The 16,175-nt window shown below is 48.5% G+C and overlaps 1 protein-coding gene across 1 annotated transcript; it reads left to right on the forward strand.

The window, feature by feature from the left end:
* Positions 1-572: 572 nt before the first annotated feature.
* On the forward strand, positions 573-12,653 carry LOC122154887 (kyphoscoliosis peptidase-like). The gene is made up of 6 exons (XM_042807918.1): positions 573-1,049; positions 3,759-3,876; positions 4,551-4,668; positions 5,068-5,259; positions 6,557-6,747; positions 11,220-12,653. Exons 1-6 carry the CDS (start codon positions 573-575, stop codon positions 12,536-12,538), a joined length of 2,415 nt encoding a protein of 804 aa, XP_042663852.1. The 3' UTR covers positions 12,539-12,653.
* Positions 12,654-16,175: the final 3,522 nt, after the last annotated feature.

A 16,175-nucleotide genomic window follows, 5' to 3' on the forward strand; every position in this document is an offset into this window, starting at 1 on the left:
AAGGAATAACTCTGATTTTTCTACTCCCTTCCAGTGCAGAGATGTAACTGCTGATAACCCACCACTGGATCTCCAACTATCCAGAAAAAACAAAACAAAACAAAACAAAACAAATCAAAACAAACAAAAAAAAACAACAACAACAACAACAAAAAAAACCTATTTGCACTTGGAAACAGGCCAAGGGCTTCTCTGTGGCACTGCCATCCCACCTTATTTCTGGAATTAGTAAAAAATCAGTGCTTTTGGCTAAACCCAGCTGGCCAAATCCTGATTTGCTGTAATTAACCATATAGACAGGCAGGCTCTGAAGTAATTGGTGCCGAGCACATTCTTCTTTTGAAAAAAAATCATCTGTCTTTCCATCCACAGAACTCTGTGGCTTCTTCACCCCCTTACCCACCACACGGATGAAGACCAGCTACGACCGAGGCAAGTCATCCAAATCCCAGACTATCAAAGCAAACGAGACGACTCCCTCCCGTTGCTCCAGGAGTGGCAACCACCATGACAAGCAAAGCACCCAGAGCACATCAAGACAGGCCCATTCCAGGACCCATGGAGAAAACGTGATGCCATCCCGGGCAGAAAACATCATGCTTGGCTGGAGGGCAGCTCAGCTGTCAGATGTCTGTAATGGCAACTTTCCCCTGGGACACGTTTCTGAAGGGATCAGCTGCAAGACCTCAGAGAAGCTCCCTCACCAAGTCACCGACGCGAACAGGAACAAGGAGAAGGTGCCAAAGAAAGTCTCAGCTACTCAAAAAGTAGGAGAAGAGCCCAAAGATTCTCCCTTCAAGACGGTTTTCATGTTTTGGGCCAACAAAGTTAATAACAGCAGCAAAACAACTACCTCCCAAAAGCTACTGCAGAAGTCGTCCGTGACTGCGGGAAGCTGCTCTCCAGCCCTCCTTCCCGAGGAAGGGCTTAGCAGCTTGGAAGAAGAGAAGCAGGCTAAAATTCCCCAGAGGAAGACCAGGAGAGATCTCTTCTCTGACTTGCAGGTTTTCAGCCACATAGACACCCACGTCCTACAAGTGAGCCAGCAGGTAGGTCCTGGTGTCCTTCAGGAGGAACACGGATGGTGCCACCAGCAGATCCACATCCTAACATTCAACTTTTCACCATATGCTCTGATGACAGCAGTGACAAGGTGGTGCCTGACAGCAAAACCAGGAGGTCTCACACGGCCCTGGGCTGTGAGTTTGTCCCAGCCATGGCCAAAAATCTCTGTGCTACCTCTGAAGATCTGCTGCCCACCCAGGGCCCAGCGTTGCCTGTTTCCAGACAGCACTGGTGTGTAGCTGCAATACGCAGCGCTTGCTGCAGCTCAGCATGCAAAACTGGGAAGAAGGGCTGGTTTCATCATGGGGCAGGATTGTTTCAGGGTCCCAAACGGGATTGCAGTGGGCTAGAGGGATCCTAGAAACCCTTCTAGGAAGGGTGTGAGGATAACAGAAAGAGATTCGGATCACAGGATGCCCCAAGACAACACAAGCTGAGTTTAGGTAGCCTGGGAGCTGGTGAGCCAAAAAACACATGGAGCCAGCAATAACCCCATGTTCTGGCCACATCCACCAACCCCTTCATACCTGTGGCAGCCCAAGTCCTGCTTATTCTCAAGCAAAAGGCATCAGTTGTGTCCTCTTTTCAGGCTGCCTGCTGTTATAAGATGCTCCCACTTTCTGGGTACTCGGGAGCCCAGGAGGGGAGTGCTGAACTTTGTAATTCCTTCCTGTTACCTGAACCACATGCTGTCGGTATAATCTCTCCCCGAGGGTCAGCACAATTTACCTAAGCAGCGAATGCAGAGCCAATGCAGCATTTGCAGCTTACACATCAACTTGCGAGCGAGAGCGAAGAGGCACCAGGCATAATTGTGCTCTCCATTATTGTTGAAACCTGTAATTTGTACCTAGCCCGAGGCTAATCTCCCTTGAGAAGAAGGATGCTTGAGGATTTCAGAGCCTACCTAGTCTACTAAAAAGAGAAGAGAGGGGGAGTTGGCAGATAGGAAAACAGAGGGTAATAAACAACCAAAAATACCTCCAAGGCAGCGGGGAGTCATGGGAACATGTTTCCCTGTTTATTCAAAGTGCCAGCTGTACTAAAACCCGGTGCGATTCATCTCATCCTCTTAGCTGTGAATTATTGGTGGCAAGAGCAGCAGTGGAGCAGGTTACTGACCACCTATGAGTAGGCTGTTGTACCTCTGATGATGCCTGCTGCTTGTGTGGGTGGGGATACGGGATTGTTCCCCTCTCCCCGCGCACCAAGCCCCGCTGCCAGTCCCCAGGGAGAAGGTGGTTGATGGGAGAAGCCCCAGGCAGCGCCGGCACAAAGCCAAGCCTGTTCTCTGGCCATTTAGGAGTAGCCTGCAGGCTGCTTGCATGCATCTGTCTTAACCATGCGAAAAAGTCTTGGCAGGGTCATTGCCTGGGTGGTTTTGGAGAAAACAGCTCCATCCTTCAACTCCAAACACTCTGGTGGAGTCAGCAGCTACTGCAACACAAGATGCTCTGAGCAATTTCTTCAGGGTCCTCGGGCACAGTCAGGACCAGGATTACTCGGGATCATTGCAACTCTCAGTCTAGGACCTACCTTTTACCATCTCTGACTAAAACAAAGAATAGCATGGCCTTGGACTGAATTTTCACCAAGATGAGCCAACAGGGAAACAGGTAACTAACAGCTGAGTGTTATTTTTTTTCCTTGGGAATAATTCATATTATTTGTTTGCTTAGCAGCTGCACACTAATAACAACCTCATGACAGAAATGTAAGGCACCAGCAGGAGCAGCTTCATTTTGACATAGGTGCTCTCCTGGCTGCACTATCATTTTTAAACCTGTGTCCCAAGGTAAATCGTTGGCCATTACAAAAGCAACATTTCCCACAAGTGAAAGGAAAGAAAATTCCATTTATGTTAAACTATCCTACAGATGGTTGGGGAGGGAAAGTCACTAAGGAACGGAATAAGAGCGGCAGAATAGCAGGGGCAGGACATTGAAAAAATGAGCTGGACTAAATTTAACCCAGTGAAAGAAAAGCCTGCTGCTAAAAATGTTCCTGCTATCACAAAGAAGGGAAGAGCCCAGAAATGTGAATATGTGAATGGGAGAAAAGGGGCAGAAAGGCTTTCTTTGGGGTCAGGTATGGATTAAAAAGTTAGCGAAATTTTAGCGGTAGGGGCAAAAATCTTCTTTTCACTCATTTTGGCGCATGAGTTTGAGTGAGGTTTCACTGCCTCAGGAAGAGTATCTGAGTCAGAAGCCCTGTCCTCTTCTGCATAAATAGACTGAGACGTTATTTGGTGCGGGGCTGGGAATTGCTGTCCCTAGTTAAGTGTTGCAGAGTAGCACCACTGGAGAGACCCACCTCTAGGATGGAACCTTCTGGGACAGAGGACACATTGGACTGTGCAGAGAGGGCACCAGAGCAATGACACTGTGTGGCCCAACCAGCTGCTCCAAAGAAATGAGAAATGCCACCTTTGTTGCCTCCGGCTTGCAACTCCAGCCCTCAGGCTTTTGTAAAAACGTGTCTAGAAAAATGGGGAAAATGCTCAGTTCTACCCCGAACAGTATTTCTGCATTTTAACTTTGTGTGTGTGTGTGTGTGTGTGTGTGTGTGTGTGTGAAATGCATCTCTGGGGGTTTTGTGGTTCTTTCCACTGAGCCTGCCGCGTGGAGCGGTCACCCACCTATGCAGTGGTGACACCCAGATTCCCTTGAACTCACCCATCCTCTCCATTACAGTTGAAGTCCGGGCACGCCGGGTTGTCCATCCAGGCCATCGTTCCTCTGATCACTGCCAAATCCCAGAGCAAACTGGAGATGATGAGGGCAATATGGTTCTGGCTCTGCCACAACATCGGTAAGTCTGGCCCCACTGTTTCGAAGATGTAAAAAGCCCTTTTTTGATATGCCACCTCCTGGATTTGGGCTCTTCATGCCCTGCAGAATAGAACCTCCACAGCGTTTGTATTGCGGTCATGAACTGAGATGTCGCCCTCCTGATTTCAAGAAAGTGCCTGGAGTAGGAACTTGTTCCCACCACAGGACCCTCCATCCTGGAAATGACACGTACTTCAATGGCACTTGGGTGCCAGACCCCCAGAGACACCAGTTAAAGCCCATCTTGCCTCCAGTGCACTCAGCTTCAACACATCGGAGGCTGTTTCCCTGATAATGCAAATTCGATGAGGCTGAGCTATGCCTGGCAGCAGTCATCTGGGGACACAGGAATCCCAGCACAATGCAGTTGCTTTGTGCTGCTTTACCCTACTACATCCATGTGTGCGAGACAATATCATTGTCACTGTACCTCACTTGAATGGCGCAATGGCTGTTTACATGCACTGGGAACCCAACTCCCCCAAGGCTTTGGCAGTTCTTGGCTCATATGGGGAATTGTCAGACTCCTGAATAATGATGGATAGAAGAGCTGTCATGGCTTCCCGGGTGGGTTGGCAGAGAAATAGGGTTGGGCAGGAGAAGGAATAAGCCCATATGTTGGCCTGAAACTGCGTGGTATTCTCCCTTTCCTAGAATATGATGTGGATGGCTTCTTAGGGCTGTCTCAGAAGATCCACATGCCAGAGCAGGTCCTGCAAACGGGAAGAGCTGTGTGTTCTGGTTATGCCCATTTATGCCAGGAAATGTGCAGGTAAAACCCACTTTGGGCTTTCTTCTCCTGCCTCCTTGAAGATCTGAGGTGGGGACTTACATCTGACACGGGGATTGCCACATAACCAGCATCATTTACCCACTACGTTCCCAGACACAGCAGCTGCCTCCCTCCTCCTCTACTTTTATGGAGGAGATTGATTTGACAGATTAATCGGAACCAGAGATATGAGAGATGGGGGTTGGGAGTAGCTGTGGGGAAAGCCGGGGACTGGATAAAAGGTGACTTTGGCCACCAGCTTGCACGAGAGGGGCCCTGACTTTAAGAAGAAGGAGGTTGTACTTACCACACAGGTTGGGTTGCTCTCCAAGAAAGCAAGCACAAAGCAGTGTTTGGTGTGCAGTTGGTCATCTCTCCTGATGGCTCTTCCCTGGACAGGGAGGCAGGTTTGACCTGCGTGGAGGTCTCGGGGTTTGGCCGGAGCCCGGGCTCCCACAGAGGCCGACGGTGTCGGCAGCAGAAGAGCAGCCACACGTGGAATGCAGTGGAGCTGGAAGGACAGTGGTGCCTCCTGGATGCTTGCTGGGGCGCGGGGACCGTGGATACAGAGAGCAGGTTGTTCGTGCCCAGGTAAGACACCTCTTCCCCTGCCATCACTGCAGACACGGGCCCCCAACACAAATAAATGGACAAGGCTCAACCTGACGTTGGTTACACCCCAGAATGGCCATCCTAACCCTTCCGATATACTCCTTAAAGTCTGGCTTCACCAGCCCTTGAGCCCCTATTTTCAGGTATACCCCCAGAGGCTACTTGCAGAGGGTCCACAGAGATATTTTGCTCATCCTCAACTACGGTGGGTGCTCAGGGACCTCATGCAAACGTGAACTCTCCATCTGTGAACGTCTATGTTAAGTGCTTTATTCCCTGAGCTGGGGCAGTAGCTTTTCAGATGACAACTTCCCCCTGTAACTTGTTTTTAATCTGCAATGAGTGCCACTTACGCAGTAACAAATCCTCATTTTCACAGCAACTTTGCTCTTATGTGGCTCCATATGTAATTACTTGAGATTTCTCAGCCCATGCTAAGCAAATAACGACTCTCATGAAAGATATTTGTACAACTTAATAATTTCCATTAACTGTATTATGGGATTGCATTTTTTTTTCTTGAATAATGTATAATGAAATAATTGTGGAATTTCTAATAGGTAATTATCTTGCTGAGAACAGTTTAAAACACCAGTGAGAGTGGGTTGTTTTTAGCTGAGCATGGGGAAAAGAGAAGAAAGAGAATCAAACATCACCTAGAGCAACAGGCAGAAATGATAGCTTCTTGTGGGTCCAACACAGTGTCCTCAAAACCTTCAGGTCAACTGATGCAAGAGGGTTTCACAGGATGACCCCAATACAGGGCTGAGCATACATCTACAGGTCGACCCCCTGAGCAAACACCTAAGCAGGAGTGATGTTTGGAAAGTTAAGTTAGGCACATTCAAATTGGAACAAAGATGCGTTTGTTTGTTTGTTTGTTTGTTTTCTTAAGTCATATGTAAATTCTTGGAAGAGCCTTAAACCAAGACCAGATGTCATACTGAAATATATCTTCAAGTAACAAGCCTTGGTAGAGGAATCACTCAATAAAATTATCTCCTCTGCAGCTCATAGGGTCACCTTAACTGGTTGCTGGAAGAGGACTCAGAAGTGCAGGGCTCAGAAGTGCAATTTCAGCTTTGGGCATCTCTATGGGAAAAATAGAAAGAAAATAAGGGCAGCAGAAAATTAAGTGCCAAACGAGAGCTCGGTCCTCCCTTACTGAAGTTGGCGTGGAGGAAGCTCCCTTCCTGAACAGCCGTGCCTCCTGACCGCTCGGGATGCTGAGGGTTTTCTTGCTCCTTGAACAGTGTCTTCTGCTCTCACCTTGCAGGTATGATGATTTTTTCTTCCTTACTGACCCTGAGCACTTCATTGAGACCCACTGGCCAGAGGACCCCCAATGGCAGCTTCTGCAGCCCCCTGTCTTGCGGGAAGACTTTGAGCAGAGAGTATTTAAAACTTCAGAGTTTTTCAGACTTCAGCTCTCCCTCCTTTCTCCAAACACTTCCCTCCTCAAAACAGGTAAATTCAAAGCAGGAGCTAAATTCTAGTAATATAAAGCCCACTTGCTTTTAAAGAATACGTTTGGGTTGAGGAAAACATTTCTCCTTCAGTTATGGCCCATCTGTCTATTTTTATGCACATGTACATCTAGTAGAGCAGAGGCACATATTTAACCAATTTCTGAAATCACAGATACTGTGTGATACTGTGATTAGTAAACTGGGAATCAGGATTCATAAATTTTAGTTAATTGAGCCAAATCACTTAAGCCCTTTTATGTCTGGTTTTTCCTATCTAAATTCACCAACAGTAGCAAAACAGGTTCAAGATACCTAAGACACAATCCTCATTGTGTTCATAAGCTGAGGAGGGAGACTCCCAGACCAAAGATGGCCTGAAACTTTCATGTCCCATTTTCTGAAAATGAAAGCGGGGTGGGGGGTGGAATTAGTTTTCCTTGATTGTAGTTTTATGATGATTTTTCAGGTTGGATACAACACAGTCTTTTTACCTGGACAGCCTTCGTCCATTCATTCCCCTGGATGGTCCCAAGAGTATATGGATTTTTCCTGCAATTTATTTTATCAAGACAGCGAGCTAGGAGATAGAGCAATCTCAGGTTGAGGGGAGCTGCCAGGCTTACAGAAAAATGAATGTAGAACAGACAAGGCACACCGGAAAGCTTTTGACTGAGAGAGGTTATTATTTATCCAGAAATCAAACTCTTCCAGTATTTTTAGGATGCTGGGGCTTTGCTGAGATGGGCTATCACACAGCTTTTGAGCGGTGAGCGGCCTGTGCAAATCAAATTAAATTTGGGACAGCTGAAAGGTTGATGCTGCCTTTTATGCAGCATTATGGGGACTTTGCCAGGCAGGTACTGTGTGACCTTGAGGAGGGGCAGGAAAAGTCCCCTCCCCAGCACTCTCTGAGGTTCTGTGGTGGAGAAGCACCACGAGATCTTTGAAGACTTGGAAAAACCCCTTTCAGGTCCAGGCCACCAGGGAGGTTCCGAGGCATAAAACCAAACAACACAACATTTGCAGTCTCGGGGGAAAAACAGGAGATCAGTAGTCCAACCAGTCCTTTCATCTGTGTGCCAAAGCGATAAATTGCAAAACACAGACTCCTACCAAAAACCATTAGTGGTGGTACAAAAGCCCAAAGGGAAGAATGAGGAAAAATAAGTATTTCATTATTCTCTACCCTCCCTCCCCCAGTTTTTGATAGCCAAGAGACAGCGATGAAGCCCAGAAGCAGCTCAGGGCTTTGTATCCTCACTGGCCACTGGCTACCACGAGTCAAAACAGATCCGGGGAGAGATGTTAGGAAGCAGACCTGCCTGGCCCATCCCAGCTACATCACTCCCTACATCACGCCCTTGGCTGGAGGAACTCCTGTCCCTCAGCCACAAAACTCCCTGGATGACATGGGCTACAGGCAGAGTTTTCTTTTTCCCTCCAAAACTGAGAGGAAAGGAGATCTTTCCATTAGAACAGGAAAAATAGCTCAACTTTTTTTCCCCTCTTGTGACTTTCTCATCTTGTGGAGGGAAAGAACTGTATTCCCGGACCTAACCTGAACACTTTAACTACTGCAATTAGTCTCAACAGCCAGCCTCATATCAGGAATGTGCTTAAAACACCAAATTGCAAACCCAGATTGTGAACCAAAACAGAGGTCTGCTTTTGTTGATGCAAATTTATGGTTATATTGATCTACATTGGTGGAAGTAAGCCATCACCTTACAGGGTACGCTTAAGCATCTAAGGCAATCTCAGTGCAAAAATGCTGGAGATCTTTGGTGCAAAATCAGCCTATTTTCCCTCTTTGGCTACTGCGAATCAATCCCTGTCCTATCATACTTGAGCAGCTCCCATCTGCTTAAAACGCTTAAAAGCTTTCAGCCAAGATTCCTCCCACAAATCACTATCTGATGGGCACTGAAGGTGGGACACCTTGCAAAGGGACCTGATTTTCAGGAAATACCTGGCATCCATCCTCTGAAAACCCAACCCTTTTAATTGCCAACATTGCCCAGGCTGTCAGGGTTGGTAACTATGGCAGTGAAGGGCATTCAGTCCTATGGAATTAAGACTTTTTTTTTTTTTTTTTTTGTATAGAAAGGCAGTCATTGGTGGCATGCTGCAGATACAATAGCTAGGGTGGGAGAGGGGAAGGGAAACCTTTGAAACAAGGCTTTGAGAAATTAGAAACATGCCTGTACTTTAATGGTGGTTTTCCCCCCCAAACAATTAATGCAACATACATTGACCTCCTGCAGCACTGAGCGTGCTGACATGGGAACACATCCCTAGCTTCACCTGGCCTCCCTGGAAACCAGGAATCTCTAGCGCATGGCTTGAATTAACTCAATAAAACAAACAAATGTTTGTTTTAAACGTAGCCATTAATTATCTCCTTGGGTCTCCTTCCCAAAGCGAAATACGTTGCTGGCTTCCCTATCTCATCATCGCTGGCTCCGCTACATACAATGTTCTGTTCTTTTCTTTCTTCCTAAAGATCCTAATACGATGCAGCCGGCCAGGCCAGCAGCTTCGGAAACTAGCATAGAGAGAATTTAATAACAAGCAAACCTGCAGTTAATAAAGTCTGTCATCAGTAATGTCTCCACTGAACATTTGCCAGGAGAGAATTGTTTGCACTTACTGTGTGAGCCAAGTCACAGCTTTAACAGGCAAGGCACAAATAAAACCCAGCCTTCCCATTCTTTTCACATCTCCGTTTCAACCTACCAATAAAAACTGTGGGGCAAACAATGAAAATATCCAAATTCAAACAAAAAAAAAAAAAAAAAAAAAGCCGTTTCCCCCCCCCCCTCATTATTCATTAGATTATGAAACACGTTTCATAATCTAATAATTAGCAAGAGACAATTTTTTCAGCATGAATCTGGAGTCTTTTGTCATTCTGTGTTAGCACCCAAAACAAATGAACATTGTGCACAGCGCGGGTGCCGATACCAGCCGTGGGCTCCCGCCGTGCCATTGCTCAGTACTCCCCTCTCGCCGGCAAAAATGTGGTGAGGATGGGACGACGCAGAGCAGCCGCACTCCGGACAGGAGACAAGCCATCCTTGGGCACTTAGGGACCCCTGGGTAACGAAGGGCAGGCTTAATTTTCACAGACCTTGAGGATGGTGGGTTTAAACACGCATCTCAGTACGTCTGTGTGCCAGTGCCAGGCTCTGGGAAGCACTCTGGGACCCTTCAAGGGCAAAAGGACTCAAAATCTTCTTCCCCGTGGCCCTTTTTCTCATGCCTTCATCTACACCTGGAGAAAAAAAAAAAAAAAAAAAAAGGTAGAAAATACCATAAAGCCAGGGTTTTCTAGTCAGGCTGCCCCAGTACCTGTGGCTTCACATGGGATGATGTAGCTCACCACGTGCTGAAAGCAGCCTGCTGTCTGCTGGTTAAGCAGTCCCATCTTCTCCAGGGCCAAGGCTTCAGGGCTTGCGAAACCTTGCCTTGTCTCCATTGCAAAATCAACCAACCGCCCCTTCTGCCCGGGGAGCAGATGGAAATCCCCCCCGGGAGGGCTGGCTGCACCGGGGAGCGCTCGCTCGCCCCGCGGTATGGGCTTACGAGCAGCAAGGTGGGGGCACGGGGAGGGTGGGAGTGAAACGGAATCCACCCCCACGATTCCCCTCCACGGTGACCTCCCCTGGAGGTGTTCCCTTTCTGGGTGTGAAGGTGGGTTCGCGTTGGGTTTCAAGGCGCCTACTCTGCTCTGCCTGGGGGAGCGGGTTGGTTTGCTGCTGGGGAGGCAGTGGGCGGTGTGTGGTGGCCCTGAGCCACCACACACCCAAGGAACAAAGTGATTGGGAAAGAGCCCCAGCACTTACCCACCAACCATGGTACCACCAGCAGGTACCTGTACCGACGCATCTCTCCTTTGGACCTCCTCCTCTCCCTTCCCCCCTGGTTAGCACAAACTCCAAGCCTGAATCTTACGGATTTTTCTGATTTGGTGAGGCCAAAATTTAGATAAAACATTTTAATAGTAATGAGAAAAATCACATTCATTCCTAAAATGCGTCAGTGATGTGGGATCTCCTACCAGCCAGGCTGAGATATTTTGATCCTCCCAGCTGCTTTGTTGGTTTGACACCACAGTATAAGACCCGCAGCTTAGAGGAATGACTCCAGCTGAAGAAGCCATCCAAGAATTAGCCTGTATGGGACACCATTTGCTTAGATTTGGGTGTCTCAGAGCCCAAAGGATAACTATTTTTACCCGTTCCCTTCATCTCCAGATGTAGTGGTATCATCATTTCTTTTTCAGCAAGGGAAGAAAAACTTTAAAAGGTGAAAAAGAGTCTTGCTAAGGTCCTTCAGCAAGTAGAGACAGAAAGAGGAGAATCAGGTCCCTGTCTCCTGTGCAGTTGATTTGATTCAGCACTGCAAAAGCGAACATGTTACACTGTTGATGGAGGGGTTGTAAAAGGTGTTTTGTTCACCCTTCTACAGCCCATGGGGAGGTGTCAGTGATGCTGGGGAGCACCCGCCCAACAGAGTTCACCTACCAGCTCTCCAGACTCCAGGGCACCACAAATGGAGAGGACGTAGGCGCAGTTCACGCGATGATGATGGTGTCTGAGAACAACATGACCATCAAGGTGACTCCCCCAACCAAGGGCTTGTTTGACCTCATGATCTTCGCCCGCCACGCTGACTCTCAGGACCCTTACAACTGGGTGTGCTCCTATCAGATCCAATGCCTGGAGCCACACAACGGAGAGAAAATGCCTGAAAACCCTTTTCATTTCTGGGGCCTTCACCAAAAAGTGAAAGATTTTGGCATCAAGGAGAGCAGCCACAAAGGGGAGTTGCTTGTGGCTCCGAAGGGAACTTTGATCTTGACTCTCCAGATATCCCGACCCTTGCTTGCCATGTACGAGCTGGTTAATAAAGATTTAGACACTGCTCTGAGCAAGAAATGTCTGGCTGCTCAAGCAGAGGAGGAGAAGCTCAGTTGCCACGTGCTCTGCCCTTTCCAGGGTTACTACCGGCTCTCCGTGTTCGTGAAAGATTTAGGAGGCATCACGTTCAGGAACGTGGCCAATTTCCTCGTTCATTGTTTGAGGCCTGTCAACCAGAACGAACTCTTCCCCTCGGGACTGAGCTTGCACTGCGGGAGTGGGATCAGCGCCAGCAGCCACGGCCTCTCCAACCCCAGCCACTCTGCCCCCATCATCACCACCCGGGTGGGGAAGTGCAACATCACCTTCCACGCGCCCGCCAACGTCGAGCTGACTGCCAGCTTGAGTAAGGACAAAGTCATCAACGCCAAGTACCCCTTGGAGAGGTACGTCCTGGTCACCCACCTGAGGACTAAAGTCAGCGTGTGTGTTGTGCTCCCCGAGCCAGGTGTCTACAAAGTGGGGCTTTTTGGGAGAAGCAAGGACCACAAGGACTTTGTCCATATTTGTGACTACGTGATACGCTGCTTCTCCGATCCCCGCTGGCCTCCCTTCCCCAGGGTGTACAGCCCGTGGAGGAGAGGCTGCGTACTGCTAGAGCCACGCACGGGGATGCTCCAAGAGCAGAGCTGGGTCCGGTTCAGGGTCAAGGTGCCAAAAGCCTACCAAGCCGTCGTCCTCGGGCAGGAGAAGACGACGCTGCAGCAGAACCCGGACGCGATCTGGGAAGGGGATGTGCTCACCGGGGCCGTGGGGACGCAGGTCAAGCTGGCGGCCAAGTTCAGCCGGCACTGCTCCTCCCTGGAGGTCATCCTGGCGTTTGAGGTGGAAAGGGGCTCACCCGCCTCCCTGGGGTGCTCGGGGTAAGCCACGGAACTGCTGGAAATGGTTAAAAAAAAAAAAGCCAGGGAAGGAAGCAAATGCTCTCAAAATTGGGTGATGTTGAGGAGACACCGAGAAAACTCCCAGAACTTTGTGGCACGTCGGGGGGGGGGGGGGGGGGGGGGGGGGGGGGGGGGGGGGGCCGCGTGTTGCCTGCAGAACTTTTCATCCCGCAGGATATCCAGATACTTGCTGAGGCCTCCTATCCCACTCAGAGATTTTGCTGCCATTTAAATCAGCACCAACATATGGAAGGCTCCTAATACTTTGCTTCTGTCAGAGGAAACCATTGTTCAGCTTCTCTACAGGAAGGATGTCTCACTGCTTATTACCAGCTTGAATAATTGTTTGGAATGTTTTATTTGACATTTATTCAAGAACTTGGAAAACCACATAGTTTCTTTCTCTTGAGAGGATAACAACAACAACCACCAAAAAAAAAAAAAAAAAAAAAACAACAACCAAAAAAAGCCCAAACTGGAGCCAACAGCTTCAAGATAGTAGCAAGTTTGTTTGGTTTTTTTTTTAAATAAATGTATATTAAAGCAAATAAGACCTCCTTGCAGAGAGACTCTGTGCTTGGACAGAGGAAAGGAAGTAAAGAAATGCTGTAATTTATCATTTATGTCTTTAAAATATTTTCCAAGTCTTCATTATCAAGGATTACATGTAGATATATACTTAAGAGCACTAAAGGCTTGAAACAAAGAGAGGGAACAGGGAAGGAAGCAGGTCTGTAGCCAAAGCACCTAATTGCTGAGCAGAAAGCACAGGCAACTCTGATCTTAAACTCTGACACATGCTGCCTGTAAGGCACCACAAATGCTGTCTTACTGAAAGCAAGCTTGATTTTCATACTCGGATGAGCTAGAAGATACACAGTGGAAATACTTCTCCATGCCTGCATTGGATTGATGCTTGAAAGAGGGATTCTGCTTGCAATAATGAAGAACAAGAACTGTGGGTGATTTCTGGATGCTACACAAAAGGTAGTGGGGGAACACGGTCTGCTTTCTTCAGGTCTGGTGATTTAAATTTGACTTAAGGCAAAAGTTCAAGTAGATTTGAACCTTTATTGAGTCTGGAAATTAGTTAATGTAGATAATGTATCATAATCCACATTTCGCACTAAACTTGATGGAACCATACTGACATTTGGGAAGATTCCCCCAAAGAACAAACTGCAGGGACTACTTTGAACTAAGAGAAGAACTTGCAACGGTAGATGTAGGCTGAACTGCTGCCTGTGGTGCTAGAAAATAATTTAAGAAGTACAGATCCCTAGATCTTTCTCTTCTGACACATGTTCTGGCTACTCCATACTGGGCCATGCACTTGGATGGATAAGGGAAAGAGAAGCACAGCGTGACCCAGCTCACGCAGTGAAATTATGTCTGCAGACCCACCAGGCTCACAAAGACTGTATTTCCCCTTATGTTTTGCAGAAGGATTTTGGTTAGGCAAACAAAAATGACTGACGAGTGAAACGCCTCTCAGTTCCCACTGCCATCTTCCCCTCCGCATCCTTTTCCTTTCCAGTCAGCTTTGCTGTTAACTTTTACCAGCTGTGCCCCTCGGACCCTCCTGAGCCACTCTACGTATCTGTGTGCACACACACGTCGTTAGCTGAAACTGTCCCACCTTTCCCCAGATTTAAGCAGGCAGGTCATGATCACACGCCTCCAGGGAAAATCCAGCTTCCAGCTCAGTGATTAATTCCTCTTTTATCCATCTTAATGAGGTCCAGATTAGAGTTACCTTGAATCGGGGTCCAAACAATTTATGTCAGAATATAATTACCTGGAGGTGCTGAGAACTTTAATGATACTCCCACGGGGGATTTTTCACTTCAAGTGTCTGAAGTCAATCTACTCATATTTCCTCTCTGTGCACACTCGGGTATAGCATGTAACCTACTTTAAATGTCATTCTTATTTAGAGTTACATACCTCAAAACCTGTGCCTGCAGCTCTAGGAGCCCTCGCTATAAACACGAGCATCAACTCTCCAAAAATAACAACCCTGGGGCAAGTGTCAACCATGAAAAAAGAATGATAAGCAGAAGAACAAACCCGTGTGTCTCTCCCCCTGTTGCCCCCTCTGCCCAGCAAGATTAAATTAGGTAAAGATAGATTACAACACCTACCTGCAGCTATAAAACACACCTAGTTCTGAGCCAACTTAGTTCAGAAAGTCATTAGGAGACCTCCAGGCATGCATCAAGGTGCAGATGGCCAAAAAACAAACGGGAGTGTGGTGGGTTGACCCTGGCTGGACACCAGGTGCCCACTAAAGCTGCTCTGTCGCCCCTCCTCAGCTGGGCAGGGGAGAGAATATAACAAAAGGCCCCTGGGTTGAGATAAGGACAGGGAGAGATCACTCACCACTTACCGTCACAGGCAAAACAGACTCAACGTGGGGAAATTAGTTTCGTTTATTACCAATCAAATCAAAGTAGGATAAGAATAAATAAAATAAAATCTTTAAAACACCTTCCCCCCTCTTTCCCTTCCTTCCCAGTGTCATGAATTAGGCCTGGTTGTCAGCCAACCACAATGCAGCAGCTCTCTCTCCCTTCCCCTCCGGCAATGAGAAGGGACAGAGAGCCAGGCTTGGGGTTCAAGATAGGACTGGGATGGGGAGAAAATTCCCCTTTATAGTCACGGGCAAAAGGCAGACTCATTAGGGGAAGAAAAAAAGAACATACATTTATTACAGACACTAACAACACATAACAGAGTAGGACAGTGGGAAGCATTGCCACATCTTGAGAACACCTTCCCCCCACCCCTCCCTTCTTCCCGGGCTCAGCTCTGCTCCCGATATCTCTACCTCCTCCCCCAGTGGCGCAGGGGCAGGGAATGGGGGGTGCAGTCAGCGCTGCCACTTCCTTCATCTTCGGTGAGGGGAGTGTCCGGAACTTGTTCCTCCTGCTCCATCGTGGTCCCCCTCTCACAGGAGACAGTCCTCCACAAACTTTCTCCGACGCGAGTCCCTCCCACGGGCCGCAGCGTTCCCCACACTGCTCCGTCATGGGTCACTAACTTCCTCCGACTGGATTCCCTCCCACGGCTGCAGCCCTTCCCGAGCTGCTCCGGCGTGGGACTCCCCCACATGCTGCAATCCTCCCAGCACTGAATTACAGCAGTGGGGCTGCCTTTTCCCATGAGACCCCGGCCTTCTTCAGGCACAGCACCTTGATCAGGTAGAAGCCACAGGCCATAAATCAGTGTCTGCTCCACCGTAGATCTCCATGGGTGGCAGGGGGGGCCGCCCTGCCGTCTCCCCACAGGATACAGGGGGGTCTCTGCTCTGGCACACCTCCCCCCTCCTTTCTTCCTCCGTTCCTCCACTGACCTTGGTGTTCACGCAGCTGCAGCAACTCCTCCTCACCAGTCCCACTGCCCGTCACCACGTCCCTTCTTAAATACGTTATCGCAGAGGTGCAGCTGATGGGCTCAATTTCCCAAACAGAAGTGGAGCTGACGTGGAGCTGGGGGAGCTTCGAGAAGCTTCTCACAGGGGGCCGCCCCGATAGCCCCCTCCCCTGCCACCAAAAAACTCCACCACTCACTCAACCCAGGACACCCAGGCTCAGCTTTGCTCCCAGTTTCTCTCCCTC

This window comes from Tyto alba, unplaced genomic scaffold, assembly GCF_018691265.1.
Source record: "Tyto alba isolate M040663 unplaced genomic scaffold, T.alba_DEE_v4.0 Super-Scaffold_6, whole genome shotgun sequence".
NCBI lineage: Eukaryota > Metazoa > Chordata > Aves > Strigiformes > Tytonidae > Tyto > Tyto alba.

What these genes read in the sequence shown, in the direction of transcription:
- LOC122154887 (XM_042807918.1), top strand. Translation starts at nt 573, where the DNA reads ATGCCATCCCGGGCAGAAAACATCATGCTTGGCTGGAGGGCAGCTCAG. An exon ending in CTGGCTCTGCCACAACATCG is followed by an intron (nt 3,877 to 4,550) that starts GTAAGTCTGGCC and finishes TCCCTTTCCTAG; the next exon opens with AATATGATGTGGATGGCTTC. An exon ending in TTATGCCAGGAAATGTGCAG is followed by an intron (nt 4,669 to 5,067) that starts GTAAAACCCACT and finishes TTCCCTGGACAG; the next exon opens with GGAGGCAGGTTTGACCTGCG.